This window comes from Carassius carassius, chromosome 28, assembly GCF_963082965.1.
Source record: "Carassius carassius chromosome 28, fCarCar2.1, whole genome shotgun sequence".
Taxonomy (NCBI): Eukaryota; Metazoa; Chordata; class Actinopteri; order Cypriniformes; family Cyprinidae; genus Carassius; species Carassius carassius.
In genome coordinates, this window is record NC_081782.1 from 7910552 (window position 1) to 7924956 (window position 14405).

General features: G+C 35.4%; 2 protein-coding genes across 7 annotated transcripts in view; both read right to left on the bottom strand.

Annotated features, from left to right (window-relative positions):
- The window catches only part of LOC132107839 (serine/threonine-protein kinase DCLK1-like), a 34298-nt gene extending 33460 nt beyond the window's left edge, over window positions 1-838 (bottom strand). The window contains exon 1 of one of the 2 annotated variants that reach the window (XM_059514127.1): window positions 375-837. The gene's annotated coding sequence lies outside the window, so the exon portion shown is untranslated. Of the gene's footprint in view, window positions 1-374 lie in introns of both variants that reach the window. The other variant, XM_059514128.1, reaches the window with a different exon arrangement.
- A 1374-nt stretch (window positions 839-2212) lies between these two features.
- LOC132107840 (spartin-like) lies at window positions 2213-13490 on the bottom strand. 5 transcript variants are annotated; one of them, XM_059514131.1, is made up of 9 exons: window positions 13360-13490; window positions 11427-12199; window positions 8701-8898; window positions 8304-8342; window positions 6309-6453; window positions 5896-6090; window positions 5623-5781; window positions 4887-4977; window positions 2213-2838 (listed from the first exon to the last, which is right to left on the bottom strand). In XM_059514131.1, exons 2-9 carry the CDS (start codon window positions 12195-12197, stop codon window positions 2637-2639), a joined length of 1800 nt encoding a protein of 599 aa, XP_059370114.1. In that variant the 5' UTR covers window positions 12198-12199; window positions 13360-13490; the 3' UTR covers window positions 2213-2636. The 5 variants fall into 5 exon arrangements, with proteins under 5 accessions (XP_059370114.1, XP_059370115.1, XP_059370113.1 ...); XM_059514132.1 differs by lacking the exon at window positions 8304-8342; XM_059514130.1 differs by lacking the exon at window positions 8304-8342 and having other exon boundaries at window positions 8632-8898.
- Between the last annotated feature and the right edge of the window lie 915 nt (window positions 13491-14405).

Consider the following 14405-nt stretch of genomic DNA (forward strand, 5'->3'; position numbering starts at 1 on the left):
AGTTATGCATTTGTGCATATACATGTTAATTAATATTGCACGTCTATGTTATTAAATAAGTAGCTGGAAATTTACATTTCTGTGCGCTTATCAACTGACAAAAAAAAAATAATATAGGCTATAGATTAAAAATACATTATATAAAATGTTATAGCCTATTCATGTTTTAAATAATAAACATAAATGTATTGTTGTTTTATACATATAACACATTTTAATAATTCATATATAACGTTGAAGTTATTTAAACACGCCCAAAGGTAAAGAACAATGAAGAAATCGTGCTCAGGTTTCATCAATTAAAAGCGATGTTAAAGCACTAATAAATGCTACATGTGCTGACATGGTGCATTTTATAAGCATATTCATCTTACTTGTGCGCGTGTATCCGATGAGCACAGTCGATATGAAAGCACACATCTAATGGCTTGTCATCTCTTCCAGAGGATGCTATGATGGTTTTAAGAACAGGAGGAGAGAATCATGTGCTCTGCTGTGCTGGATCTGGATGTGGTGGATGGGCTGCAGCTCTTTACGCTAGACCATGCCTCGTTTCGATGTAGACTTGCAGCCTTTGTCGTATTCCTGAGGGGGGGAAACCTCACTGAATGAATACGAGCGAGGGCTGCGTCTCAAAATCTAGGGAGTTGCCTACCTAGACACCTAGACTGTCCCAATGCAGGTCCTCGCGGTGGGAAGGAGACTGACTGTCCAGCGCCGCTTGCAGTCCAGTTGAGACTATCTATTCAAACTAACTTATAATTTATACATGTAAATAAATAAAAATAAATGAGATATGATAGCATATGCACTGAACTTTGTTGTGATTCCTCATATAATCCAGTGTCACACCCACTATTGTCCGCTTAAATCAAGCTAGATCCTTTATTGCACCAGTGAACCGCCTTCGTTACACACTAGAACCAATTAAGGCCTATTTTTCATAGTTCAAGAGACTTGTGGTCGTGGTTGGCATAAGCTGTTTGCTTATTTTTATTTTATTTTCTTTGGCAAATTATGATTTTCAAAATCACTTAGGAAACCTTTACCAAAATGCCAAAAGATGCAGGATTTTCTATGAATTTGCAATAGTAGGCTACAAAACATATTTCTGGATATAAGTGTACAACTAAAAATATAGGCTAAGTATTTTAATATTTTTTTTTTATAAATATTTATTATTATATAATACCGGTATACACATAAAAAAAAACTACTTACAGATTACACACAGACATTATATATATATATATATATATATATTATAGATTTAGGCTACTGTTAGTACAAATAGTAAAACTTACTATTGATAGCCTATATTTTGAACAGTTCATTTTTGCATACTTAATTATTCACAAAATAAATATAAAAATAAAATAAAGGTTTGAGATGTTTAAATCACCAAATTTTAGTCTAAACCTACACATCACTTGTACTGCAGATGTAAATATGGGTAAAGAAAGTTCATATCGTACAAGCCATAACAAAAAGTTTATGTAGTAGCAGATTTTCTTCCAGTGAGTTTATTATTATTAGTGTTCCTGTGGCTCAGTGATAGAGCATCGTGTTAACAGCGCAAAAGGTCGTGGGTTCAACTCCCAGGGAACACATATAATATACTGATAAAATAATGTATATCCTGAATGCACTTTAAGTCCAAAGCGTCTGCTAAATGCATAAATGTAAATTACAAAGTACGACTCTAGATGGCAGCATACACTTTAAACTTCAATGCATAGGGAAAAGTACACTTCCATTCAAGATTAAGTAAATTAGAGTACACACAAAACAATCTGTTTTAAATGTTTCATTTATTATGTCAGATAACCATAGGCTATTATATTATTTGTCATGGAGCAAACCTATTGACTTGTGGTTAAACTTTATGCTTCTTTATGCTGTCCAAACATTCAAATGAGACATATTGCATGAAAACAAACACAAAGAATGAACAACTCTGATAACGTTTACAGTGAAATGGGAATAAGATTTATCTGGAATCGATAGAAACATGGTCAGTAGTCAAATTTAAAGAAAGAATGCAGTCATTATCAGTTTTCATGGGGAAATAAAACTGCATAGAGATGTGTCAATATCTACAGTGGGTGGACTTCATATATAGCATTTCACAGTTTAATGCAGTTATTAAATATATGCCTCGTTCATTTACAATATTATTATATAATATCAATATTATTAATACTGATTCTTAAGGCTCTATGGGAAAACCGTAAAGTCCACCTTTGGCTTGTACTTTGTTTTAAGGGTCCATTTGAAAGACACAAACCATGCAAGACTATTGAAGATTTAATATGAGTAAAATCATTGGTGATATGTTTAGTTGAGTAAATTGCTGGTGAAGTGAAGTGTAAGGCAAAATCAAGAATATTGTCCGGCAGGCTGTCAGGGAATTTTTAAAAGTGCATTTACCATTTCCACTGCGACACAGTGAAAATAGTAAACATGACAGTACGACAAACTGTGTTTACTGCAGGAAAGTCTTTGGAGTTCAGGGTCAGTCACATCAACAAACAACAGCACTCATTAAAAAACTGGACAAGGATCCACCTACGTCTTCAGTCATTTGGTTTGCTCTTAAAAATGGACACCTGAAACAAAAGGTCTGAATCTAACCTCTACTTTTGGTCTTTATGTTTCTCAACTTGAGTGCTCGACTCTTGGACTTTATAGTCTGCCAGGATGGCGTGGGCAGTCTCTTTGCCGGTCTTCTTGACCATTGCCTTGATCCCCAGGTTGTCGATATTGAATGCGGTGATGCCCATATTAATGGCAGAGTTGACAGCATGATCTGTGGCCTGGCCCGCTTCCGCCCCATACCTTGATTATAAATAACCCAGATTGAGTAAAGGAGGGGACGGGGTGATGAAAGAGGCAATGGAAAAGGCTTTAGGAGATGGACAATATTCGAAGCAGAGCAAAGCAGTTAAACATACATGCATGGATTCAGTCATTTATCTAGAGAAAAATCTGCCTTTGATTTAAATTGCAAAATTAATCCTAAAGATGCCATAAAAACATTTATGTTTTGATGTGAAAAAAGCTGGATTGAAATTCCTGAATATTTTTAGTTAGAAAGGATAGGACGGTTGTGCAAATTATTATGAATGAAAAACATTATATTATGAGCTATATGACGGTTATAGTAATCACCGTTATTTCCCCACTTTTAAATATTGGATAATTAATGGGAAGGATTTAAGCTTGAAATCTTAAACCTTCTTTATAATGAATTGCACAGTCGTAAAGTATAAGATGATTTACACTCTCATTCAAAAGTTTGAGGTCTCCAAAGCTGCATTTATTTAAATTGATTAGAAATGTGTTTACAATTTAAAATAACTTTAGATCCTACCTGTCCGATCGCTACCATTTTGTTTATTTAAATGGGGAGTCATCTCATTTATTACCAGTAAAATATGGAGTGCCACAAGGATCTGTCCTAGGTCTTCTGCTATTTTCTATATACTGTACATGTACCTTGGTAATATTATTAGAAAATACAGGATAAGTTTCCACTGTTATGTTGATGATCCTCAACTATATATCTCAACAAGACCAGATGAAACTTATAAATTATCTAAGCTAACAGAGTATGTTAAAAATGTAAAAGATTGTAGGTCCAATAATTTTCTCCTATTAAATTTGGATAAGACAGAGATATTACTTATTGGACCAAAAAAACAGTACACAGAATCTAGAAGACTACAGTTTGCAACTAGACAGATGTACTGTTACTTCCTCTACAGTCAAAAATCTGGGTGTTATATTAGACAGAAACTTATCCTTTGAAAACCACATTTCCCAAGTTACAAAAACCGCACTCTTCCGTCTTAGAAACACTGCCAAGCTACGAAACATGTTACCTGTTTCTGATGCTAAACTTGAATTGAATAACTATTTTCTGTTTTAATATATTAAAAAAAAATGCTATTTATTCCTGTGATGCAAAGCTGAATTTTCAGCAGCCATTAATTTAGACTTCAGTGTCACATAATTCTTCAGAAATCATTCTAATATGCTCATGAGAAATTTTATTATTATTTTTTTTTAGTTCAATGTTGAAAACAGTTTTAACCGATTAATATTTTTAATGAAACCATGATACTTTTTCCCAGGAATCCTGGATGAATAGAAAGTTCAAAAGAACAGCATTTATTTGAAACAGAAATCTTTATAAATGCCACTCTTGATCAATTTAATGCATCCTTTCTGAATAAAAGTATTCATTAATTAAAAAAAATAAATAAATAAAATAAAATAAAAACATATTAAACATATTAACCCCAAACTTTTAAACGATAGCATACATGTATATACTGTACATCTTGGTCAAATTACGTAGATGATGATTATGTTTGCTATCAGATAAAATCTTCTGTTGATGAACAGTATAATTAAAGTCAGGCTTAAAAGGTTCAAAAGTTAAGAAAATTGAAGCAATGAGATTAATTACTTTGGCTGTTAGGAACACATACACATTCCATTTCTGAGCTGTGGATAATTTGCGCACAGCAATACAGGATGCTAACGGAGGTGATTTAATCATTATGTCCTATAAATCATTAGCATTGCGTGCAAGTGCTGACTGATTCAGTCTTATACATAAGCTTTAGCCATGCTCGTGACCGTTAATTAAGGCCTTTTTACAGGGTGCAGGGATAAATGTTTCTACTTGTTTTCATTTGGGGTGTCTGAAATGTTCTCCAGACCCCTAAATCTGCAAACAAATAGATGGGAAAGAAACTAGCGTGAGTGCAGTTCACTTTTCTGATCAAAGTTACTGGTGAGAACCTGCAAATGTAGTTAAAACACTGGCATGATCAACTTTAAAGCAGGTGGAATGAGATCCTTGTGGAGTTACTTACTTATGTTTTACCGTGGTAACTGTTTCTGTAGCAACACTCTTTGCAATGTTCTTTGCTGCAACCTCCAACCCTGTCCACATTGTTGCAAATCCTGACAAAAGTAGAGTATTATTTCATTTTCAAAATCAAAAGTGACAGTAAAGACATTTATAATGTTGCTAAATATTTCTATTTCAAATAAATACTGTTCTTTTGAACTTTATTCATCAAAGAATCCTAAAAAAAAAAGGATTTCAATATTGGTAATAATTAAAATTGTTTAATTGGATTTTTTTTTCCGTCAAATCAACATATTAGAATTATTATTAAAGACAGGAGTAACGTCTCCTGAAAATTTGCTGTGCCATTACAGATGGATTCAATTTTTCAAATTTGTATTAATATTTCACAATTTTAGTGTTTTACTGTATTTTTAATCACATACATACAACCTTGATAAGGCGTCGAGACTTTATTTTAAATTGTTTTAGTCAAATTTTTTTTACTGAGCCCAAATATTTTAATGGTAGTCTAACTGTCTCTAAATGATTAATAGCACATATTACTGGTTCTTGACACCATTTAGTATTCGTTATAAATTTAGGACCATGGTAAATTTTGCATGTTTAAAGAATTTGATAAATCACGGTAACCATCTGATCAATAATGTCTAAAAGATAATAATGTAATTGTAGTCATCAATGTGACTAAAATAGCCAAGAAAAGAATAATTTCTGAGTGGAATGATTTACTTCACCTTGAACTCCACTTGCTGCAACTACCATGGCACCATCAATATTGGAGCGTCCTTCCTTGTCTTTCTTCAGAGACTCTGGGATAAGCTTCCCTCCATGTTTTTTTACATGGGGTGCCAACTCTCTGCCAACATGTCCAGCGACTGTGCACAGTCCATCCACTGAAACAGTACACAACATGCTTTTGATTCAAATCATACAAAGTAAATGAAGTGAGTCTCGTCTTTCTTGAATATTATCAACACAATTAGGAATTTACAAAGACACTTCCTTACCAAGGAACTGGCTGACCTTCACTGCTCCTCCTGTGGCCTGTTTGGCCACATGGAGGCTTTTGGTTACTGTGGGGCTGACTTGAGTTGGTTTGTCCTCTGGTGTGATGTGCTCTCGTAGTTTGGTTGCACCTTTATGTATGGCTTTCCCTGTGTACTCAGCCCCCTTTACCAACCCCCAGCTCAGCCATGAAGCCCCTGTCGATATATTTCATCCAGTAAAGAGAGCATCACAGCATCACTATTTTGGTGAAAACAACTGTTGAGGTTCTAGTACAATCCAAAATGTTGGACAGGTAAGATTTCAACCACTGATGTCACGTGGACTATTTTAATGATGTCCTACGTTTCTGGGCCTTGAACCTGCTTTCTTTACATTAAAGCCTCATTTAAGGGAATCCGATCCCTCTTCTTACCAGTCAGGATCCCTTGAGCCACCTTCTCGCTCCATTCAGGAAGTACCTTCTCCTCCTCAGCAGCAGGGGGCACTGCTTGAGTTGCAGGAGGCACTATCGGCACCTTCTGACCCAGGTTAATGGTATCGGTTGTGCCATCTGATGCCTTGGGGACACAGAATAGCGGGCAACAGTAAAAACAGAGCATCATAAAGAACGCAGAAGCAAGCTCAAGCGATAACTAAAAGCAGATTGTGATTTGTAAGATGACTATATGGAGATTAGCCAGTATTGTTTATGACAAGGAGGGAATGCTTCCAGATTTTTCCCCATTTGCCAAAAAAAAAAAAAACCTTTGTTGCCTCTAAATACTTGAGCCAGTGAGTCAGCATGGTCTGCTACAACAACCTGTTATTTCCACAACAATGGGGGTGTTTGTCATCGCCCCCTCCTTTACAGGGAACTGTGGCACTTGGTTCCAAACTCAGCAGCAGCTGCTCAGTGAAATGATTTCTAAAATCATGCACAATGTTTTTCTGACTCACATAACCACTAGACTAGGATTATGACTTATTATAATGCAACTGAACAAAAAAGAAGAAGCTAATGAATTCTCCTTCTCCTGTATGCTCTCAATCCATGGAAGCACAGGGTAGTGTGCCCGCACAAAAGCAAAAACCAAGTCAGCTCACTATTTTATTATATCCAAAGCCAAATGTGTGAAAAACTTAAGAATATCAGCATTAGAGGCAGTGCAAGCAGCAGAAAGCATAGAAGCATTGTAAGGACCACAAGAACTGTCAAGTGCATTAAATGATAAGAAAATATAGTAGTTAATTCCAGCACATTAAAAACCTTAATGGTGAAATTGGTATGCTTTTTTACATGGTATGGTATTTACATAATTATGTCACAATGGGATTAGTTTGTTAGTTGTTTATATATATGGCAAAAACTGAATTGGAACAATACAAGAAATGCGAATACAAAATAAAACCAAATAAACAAAAATACAGCTAAATTATACAAGATTTTATAAATTAATCTCAAATATAAAATATTTTCAGGTAAAATCTTACTAAATAATTCCCTGAGCATACTTCATAAAAGTTTTCTACTTACATTAAAACGGGGACAGTCCATTTTTATTAAAACATTAATTTAAATATAGTCAAATTTTAAATAATATCAATAATTATTATTATTATAGAAAAACTATTAATTGTAAAAATAAGTATTTAAATAAAGTATTTTATACTTAAATATAACATCATTTACCGTATCTTCCGGACTAGAAGTCACACTTTTATTCATAGTTTGGCTTGTCCTACGACTTATAGTCAGGTGTGACTTATTTATCAAAATTAATTTAACATGAACCGAGAGAAATGAACTAAGAGTAATGAACCAAGAGTAAACATTACCGTCTCCAGTCGCGAGAGGGCGCTCTATGCTGCGCAGTGCTCCTGTAGCCTACACTGAGTAGCATAGAGCGCCCTCTCGCGGCTGTAGACAGTAATGTTTTCTCTTGGTTCTTGGTTCTAAATAAATGCGACTTATAGTCCAGTGCGACTAATATATGTTTTTTTCCTCGTCATCACGTATTTTTGTACTGATGCGACATATACTTAGGTGCGACTTATAGTCCGAAAAATACGGTATATATTTCTGACAAGCCATCTTATTTTTTATTTAATTATTATTATTATTACTATTATTATTTTATTTTTTAACCATTTTCGATTACTGGCAGAGATTGCTACTGACCATTAATGTGCTTGGAGTCTTTCTGTAATATATGGGCACATTTTAAGCGTGCATATATGTCTAGCACTCTAATGTCACTTGGAAATGTTTAAGTTTCCATTGGTTTCAAGGACATTAGAGTTTCTTCTGTATTAACAATTTAAAGACTTCCAAAAAACCCTGTTGTGTTGGTATTCCTTAATGTTTAGGGCATAAATATTCACAACCAAAATGTACTTGTCATTCTGTGATATTACAATGCATTAATACCTTAAATAAATCTTTTAAACTCTCAAATACACCTGAAATCTGTAAAGAAAAGGGGTTAATAAAGCAGGAAGATGCAGTGATATGTTCCCAATGCATATGAGCAACATGCAAAAATCTGATTCCAAACAGTGAACATCATGCATCTAAAGAACATAATGATTTTACAGCAGTGTAAAATTCTTGATTCTAGTCTGTTGTGATAAAAAACAACAACAAAAGGAAAAACACTAAAGGTGGCAGCAACAAGTAAGATACTGGAATTATTTGTAAACCTGCAGAGATCGAGTTAGTGACACGCAAAGTTTGAGACGAGGTTGAGCCACCACACCTTTTCTGAAGCCACTGCTGACCCCTGTGTTTCTGAGGGGGGACTTGAGGGGACACAGGGACAGCTCACCTGGACACGCAGGTCAGTCAGCTGTGAAAGAACATTCTGGAAGAGTTCGCGGTCCCTCTGGGGAAGCTCAGAAGAAAGGACCACCCCAACATACGAGCCCGGGATGGGAGCCATCATGTCAGGGAACATGTAGACTCCTGTGTTGCACAGCAGGACTGGGGAGTCAGAGGACATCAATGGGTAAAGCCAGTCACAAACCTGAAATTAGAAATAAAAATGAGTGTGGCTTCCTCAAGGAGGACCGGTCTAAATTCTAACCTACCCCCCTACAATCGGAAGGCATCTATTAGTTGATAAAAATTTCATTTCAGGCTACAAGCCACCAAAATCTGCAGGCAATAAAAATATAAATTGATAGGCATGAGAATGTTGATTCAGGAACATGTCTTACTCATTGGGACTTAATAATTATTACCGGATATTAATCTGCTTAAACAAACAGTCCCACCTCAAATGTATCCTTTATAGTATACTACAGAGATCAAATGATACAAACCTTACTGAATAATTAGTGTGAAAATGCTTTATCAAAAAATATACAAATCACTTTTTATCTGATTTTTCCCTTTAAATTAATTTAATTATTCCCTTAAAATTTTATTTTAAATGTAAAGGCCTTATTTCACAAACCAAAAAAAAAAAATTCTCAATCAACAATGATTTATGTTAATTCTTAATTAGAAATAAACAAATATTTGTTTATATAGTCTGATGTTACATATTAAAATAAATAAATAAACAAAATGGTGACCCATACTCAGAACTTCCATCCAAAGTGCACACACACAGATCAGTGAATAATAATGCCTGTCATCCAACATGACACTATCCTTTCTGCAGATATGCAATTTTTATGTTAATTTATATGTTAACCAGTGAAAAGTTATAAATTAATATTGCCCTGTGGCTCAGAATTTGAAGTCCAGGCCTGGATTTTCTCCCAAAGTTAAAACAGTGGACAGCTCTGCAGTTGGATTCATTCATCCTGTCCTCATGACTGCTATCATTTAATAAGATTACAGTCAAAGCCTGAAGCGCAGCAACTGGAGGCTCTTTGTTCAGCTTCATGACACAGCTAATCTATGACCTCAATGTCCGTGTGAGGGGATGGCACTATTTATTTTAGGACGTGGGTGTCTTTGGGCCCTGATTGGGCCCAGAGGTTAGCCAAGGCTTTTATATTATTACTCTATTATTTACATACAATACAGACGTTCCATAAAATTAACTCATATTGTGGGGATTTCATGTAGGGTGGTGTTCAAAGTGCATCTCATATTGTGAGGATTATATTACTGACTATTTAGCTTTGCCAGATTATAATAATTTTATCACAGAGTGGCGGTCAAAGTGTAAAATCTATTGAGCTAAACCAGGTCATTTATATTGTCTCTCGTGTAGGGGAACAATTCAAGAAAAACCAAACAGGTCATTAAGCTCAGATGACTGGGGCTTTCCCGAGATGACATCACTCACTGAAAGCCTATTGGATGCAAGCAGTGAGGATACACTCACATGATACTGTTAAAGGGTTAGTTCACCCAAAAAAGAAAATTCTGTCATTAATTACCCTCATGTCGTTCCAAACCCGTAAGACCTTCATTCATCTTTGGAACATAAATGAAGATATTTTTAATGGAATCTGGGAGCTGTCTGACCCTCCATAGACAGCAACGATATTAGCACAATCAACGCACAGAAACATAGCAAGGAAATCGGTAAAATAGTCTTTGTGACATCAGGGGTTCAACCCTAATTTTACGAAGCAACGACAATACGTTTTGTGTGCAAAAAAACAATAATAACAATGCGAAATGCGAGCACTGATTGTGTTCATTACGTTCTGGGGTATTCTCCAAAATGACGAAAGATGGTATAACTTGGGGAGAAGAACTGCTGAATAAATTATGTAATTATTGTTTTCTTTGTGCACAAAAAGTATTCTTGTTGCTTTGTAAAATTACGGCTGAACCCCTGATGTCACATGGATTATTTTAATGTTCTTGCTACGTTTCTGTGTGTTGATCATGATAGAATACTTGCTGTCTATGGAGGATCAGAGAGCTCTCAGAGTTCATCAAAAATATCTTAATTTGTGTTCCTAAGATGAACGAAGGCCTTACAGGTTTGGAATGACATGAGGGTGAGTAATTAATGACAGAATTTTCATTTTTGGGTGAACTATCCCATTAAGAAACAACGGATGAGGATGGTCTCATTAAAGACAACACCATCTCAAGAGTGTAGGAAGCTTTAGAGCCAGACAAAATGTTGTGAAAGTAGGTTACAGGACACCATGTCTTGAAAACAAGCCTACTTGGACCATTCTGTACAAATGCCTGGAAATATCAACATGAACAATCTCTATGGGCTGAACAGATCAAGCAACCGGTTTTTAAAGAATCCCATGAAACCTAAAACATGTATGGGTCACAATTCACCCACAAATAAAAAAATATATTTTGTGTAAAGAATATTAAGCTTGTTTTTAGGCCCGTTAAGATTTTTGCATTGCAACATTATTTTTTTTACTGTCCTAATAATTTACATATATTTACATTTATTAATGATTAAAAAAACTAAATAAATACATTTATATTTTAAAATTAAATTAAATTTATGCATTTAGCAGATGCATAGCAGACGTGTTCCCAGGGAATCGAACCCCCCACCTTGCGCTAAATAATGCAGCTTTATATAAGTAAACGCAGCTTTTGATTTCTTACCTGTAGAAAGGCAGGTGGCCTGTTTGGAATCCTCTCTGATTGCTCACTGGTGAACTTGACGATGCGCAGGTACCCTGGATAAGAGGGAGCACTGACTTGCCCGTCAGGTGTAACAAAGAAGATCTGCACCCCTTGAGGAAGGAAAAAGAGTTCCTCTCCATCCTCCCCCAGACACTGAGGAGAAGGTGCTGAATTAGACGTATTGCTGTAGAACTCATCACCAACCAGGGAGAGTTCTCCCGAGTCGGTGCCATAGGAAATGCTCAGGTGTCCGTCAGCAGCTTGAGGGGTGTATGCAGGAGGCTGGTCACTTAACATATTGGGCTGCACTGAGGGAGAGACCGGAACTGGCCCACCTGAAGCCCCTGCAACCCTGCTGTTGGAAGCAAGCATCTGGTCCGACTTGACCTTCGGGACTTCAGGGTAGAGTTTCTGAGGGGCTGCGCTGCTATCCGAGACTTTGTTGGAGTCTGGGCTGGTTTCCAGCATGGCTAAGCGAGTGGTAATGTTGTTGAGAGTCTCCTGCATCTTGCGCTGCATCTGTCTAGCTGATTCCCAGGAAGGGCCCACACATTCCATACCCTGCGAGGGAACACTGAGAGCCCTGAGGAGGTGCTGCCGCCCTTGTCGGTACAGTTTTAGCGCCTCTGCACTGTGGCCCACCTCATCCTCTGTAAGAGCTTTATTGATGCATTCGAATGCCTTCTCGTACCCATCTTTGATCACCTGCAGCCTGGCGTTATCAAAGGCCTCCTGCTTCACTTGCTCCATAACTGAAAAAAGTATGTTCATGTGTCAGGGTCAGGAATGTTCATGTGTTTAAAAGCTACATAACTTCCTCTATGTCACATGACTTCCTCACCTTTCTTATATTCCAAGAGCTGCCAGCAAGCAAATTTTAAATCAAATATTACAAAATATATCAAGTCTTTTTGTTGTTGGAATAACTTGCATCTGCATGTGTACCTTAGTGAAAAAGAAACATGCTTAATTGTATTGAATATGAAAATTCACTTTATTTCAAATCTTCAAAATATATTTTTTAATTATACTTGCATATCATGTAAAACTGAAGTCAAATGAAAGTACATTTTAATATTCTTTTGTCATGCTTTAAAGAAATACACTTATTTTAATGTGTTAACTAAATCACATACTTTAATTTTAATTTAAGTAAATATCTTTAAATGTACTAAACTAGAGCTGAATCCTTTCAAATGTATAATTATATAAATATTCAAATACATGACATACAAGTTTAAACATTGATGGCATTAAAGTACATTTTAGTTTACCAGAAATTGTCAGTACATTCAACATACTTTAACCATATTTCAAAAGCAGAAGAACTCATGCAATTACATACAAAAATGTACTTAAGTCCTCCTTATGTCAAAAGTTCAACTGATTGCATTTTATTTAAATTTAACGCTTAAGTAAATTATTTTTAAGCATATTAAGTACTCTTTTTAAAAGTAAATACAATGAATTTTAGTACAACAGCATATAATATCATAGCACCACTGACTGGCGTCATTACACAGCCATTGGTACCAATATGCTGTAGTATTTTTTAAAAGATGAACTTCAATTATTAAATTATTATTCGTATTTTGAGAAATTAAACTAAATTAACTTTTTGTGGCCTATTAGCATTGGACCAGCTTATATGATGTACTGAACACGAGCGTCACACATGAGGATTTACAAAGTAAACACCTGCTTAACATTGCGAAGTGACATTCAGACTTGAAGAAGAGGCCTATTTGGTAGTTTATCTGGTGAATATTGAAACACAAGTATCTTATAAGTAATAAAACAACAATCCAACATAATGAAACTGTTGCTGGCTAACACCCATAAAGCCTACATATTAACCTCTCATCTGTTGTATTCAAAGCAGATAACAAAACATTTCCATGTGGAAACTCACCAGGAGATGTGATAAATGAAATGAAATATGGAGTTTAATGTGTGTTCCGCGTTATTCCGGGTTTGTTGATTGAACAGCTTCAGCTCTCTGACAGCTGAGCTGCTGCTGGTACTCGTGCGTGTCTATTACGTGATCCAATAAAGAAGACGTTTTTTGCAGCTCGTCCACTACATTTGAGCTTCCGCGTTTAGTCACGTGCTGCTTTTTGAGGTTTATGATTGGTTAGAGGAGTTTGTTGAACTGATTTAGCCTAGTTGACGTTTTTTCCATCAACATTTAAGGTTAAAATGTCTAAAACGAGCATAAGGCAACATGTTCAGAGTAAACTTTAACAGGCTGAAGCTAACTAGTGATTGATCTCAATGTAAACCAGGCGTATCTTTATAAATCAACCTCTAAATCAGCATGTGAAGTTTTAATTCTCATATTTATAGATCATAAATTTTGTAGTCAGCACATGGACTTGCACATGTAACAAGGTTTTAATTTATACAGTGAGGAATTTCCTGCAGCATTTGAAATGCCTATAAATTTCAGAGCATGTTTTCTGTCCTTTATACACTATGATAGTTAATTGAATCAATAGGCCTAACCAAAAGCTGATTTTCTTTGTAAGTTATTTGTTTTAGAAATGTTTTCCCATCCCATCTTATTAAGAGCAGTCACATAGGCTATGAAAATAATTATTTGCTTTGGCACACAAACCTTTCTGTTTCATTGAACCAATTAATACCAGGCAGTTTTAGGCATAAAGATGATTCTTCACACGCTATTTGTTCATGATTGATTTCAAGCACCTTGTTACGAGGAAGATTGGCTTTCGAAGGGCTTTTTAAATACTTTTTTTTCTTTTCTTTCTTTCTTTTTATTTATTTATTTATTTTTAAGGAAACCTGTTCAGGGTGAATTTAGGTGTGCACAGAAATTTAAATTTGACTGAAAAGCCAATAATTATTTTTATGTAATAGCCAATATATTTCTGATATAAAAATTCTATACTTTTCCGAGATAACTACATGCAAATAAAAAAACAATCTGACATCACA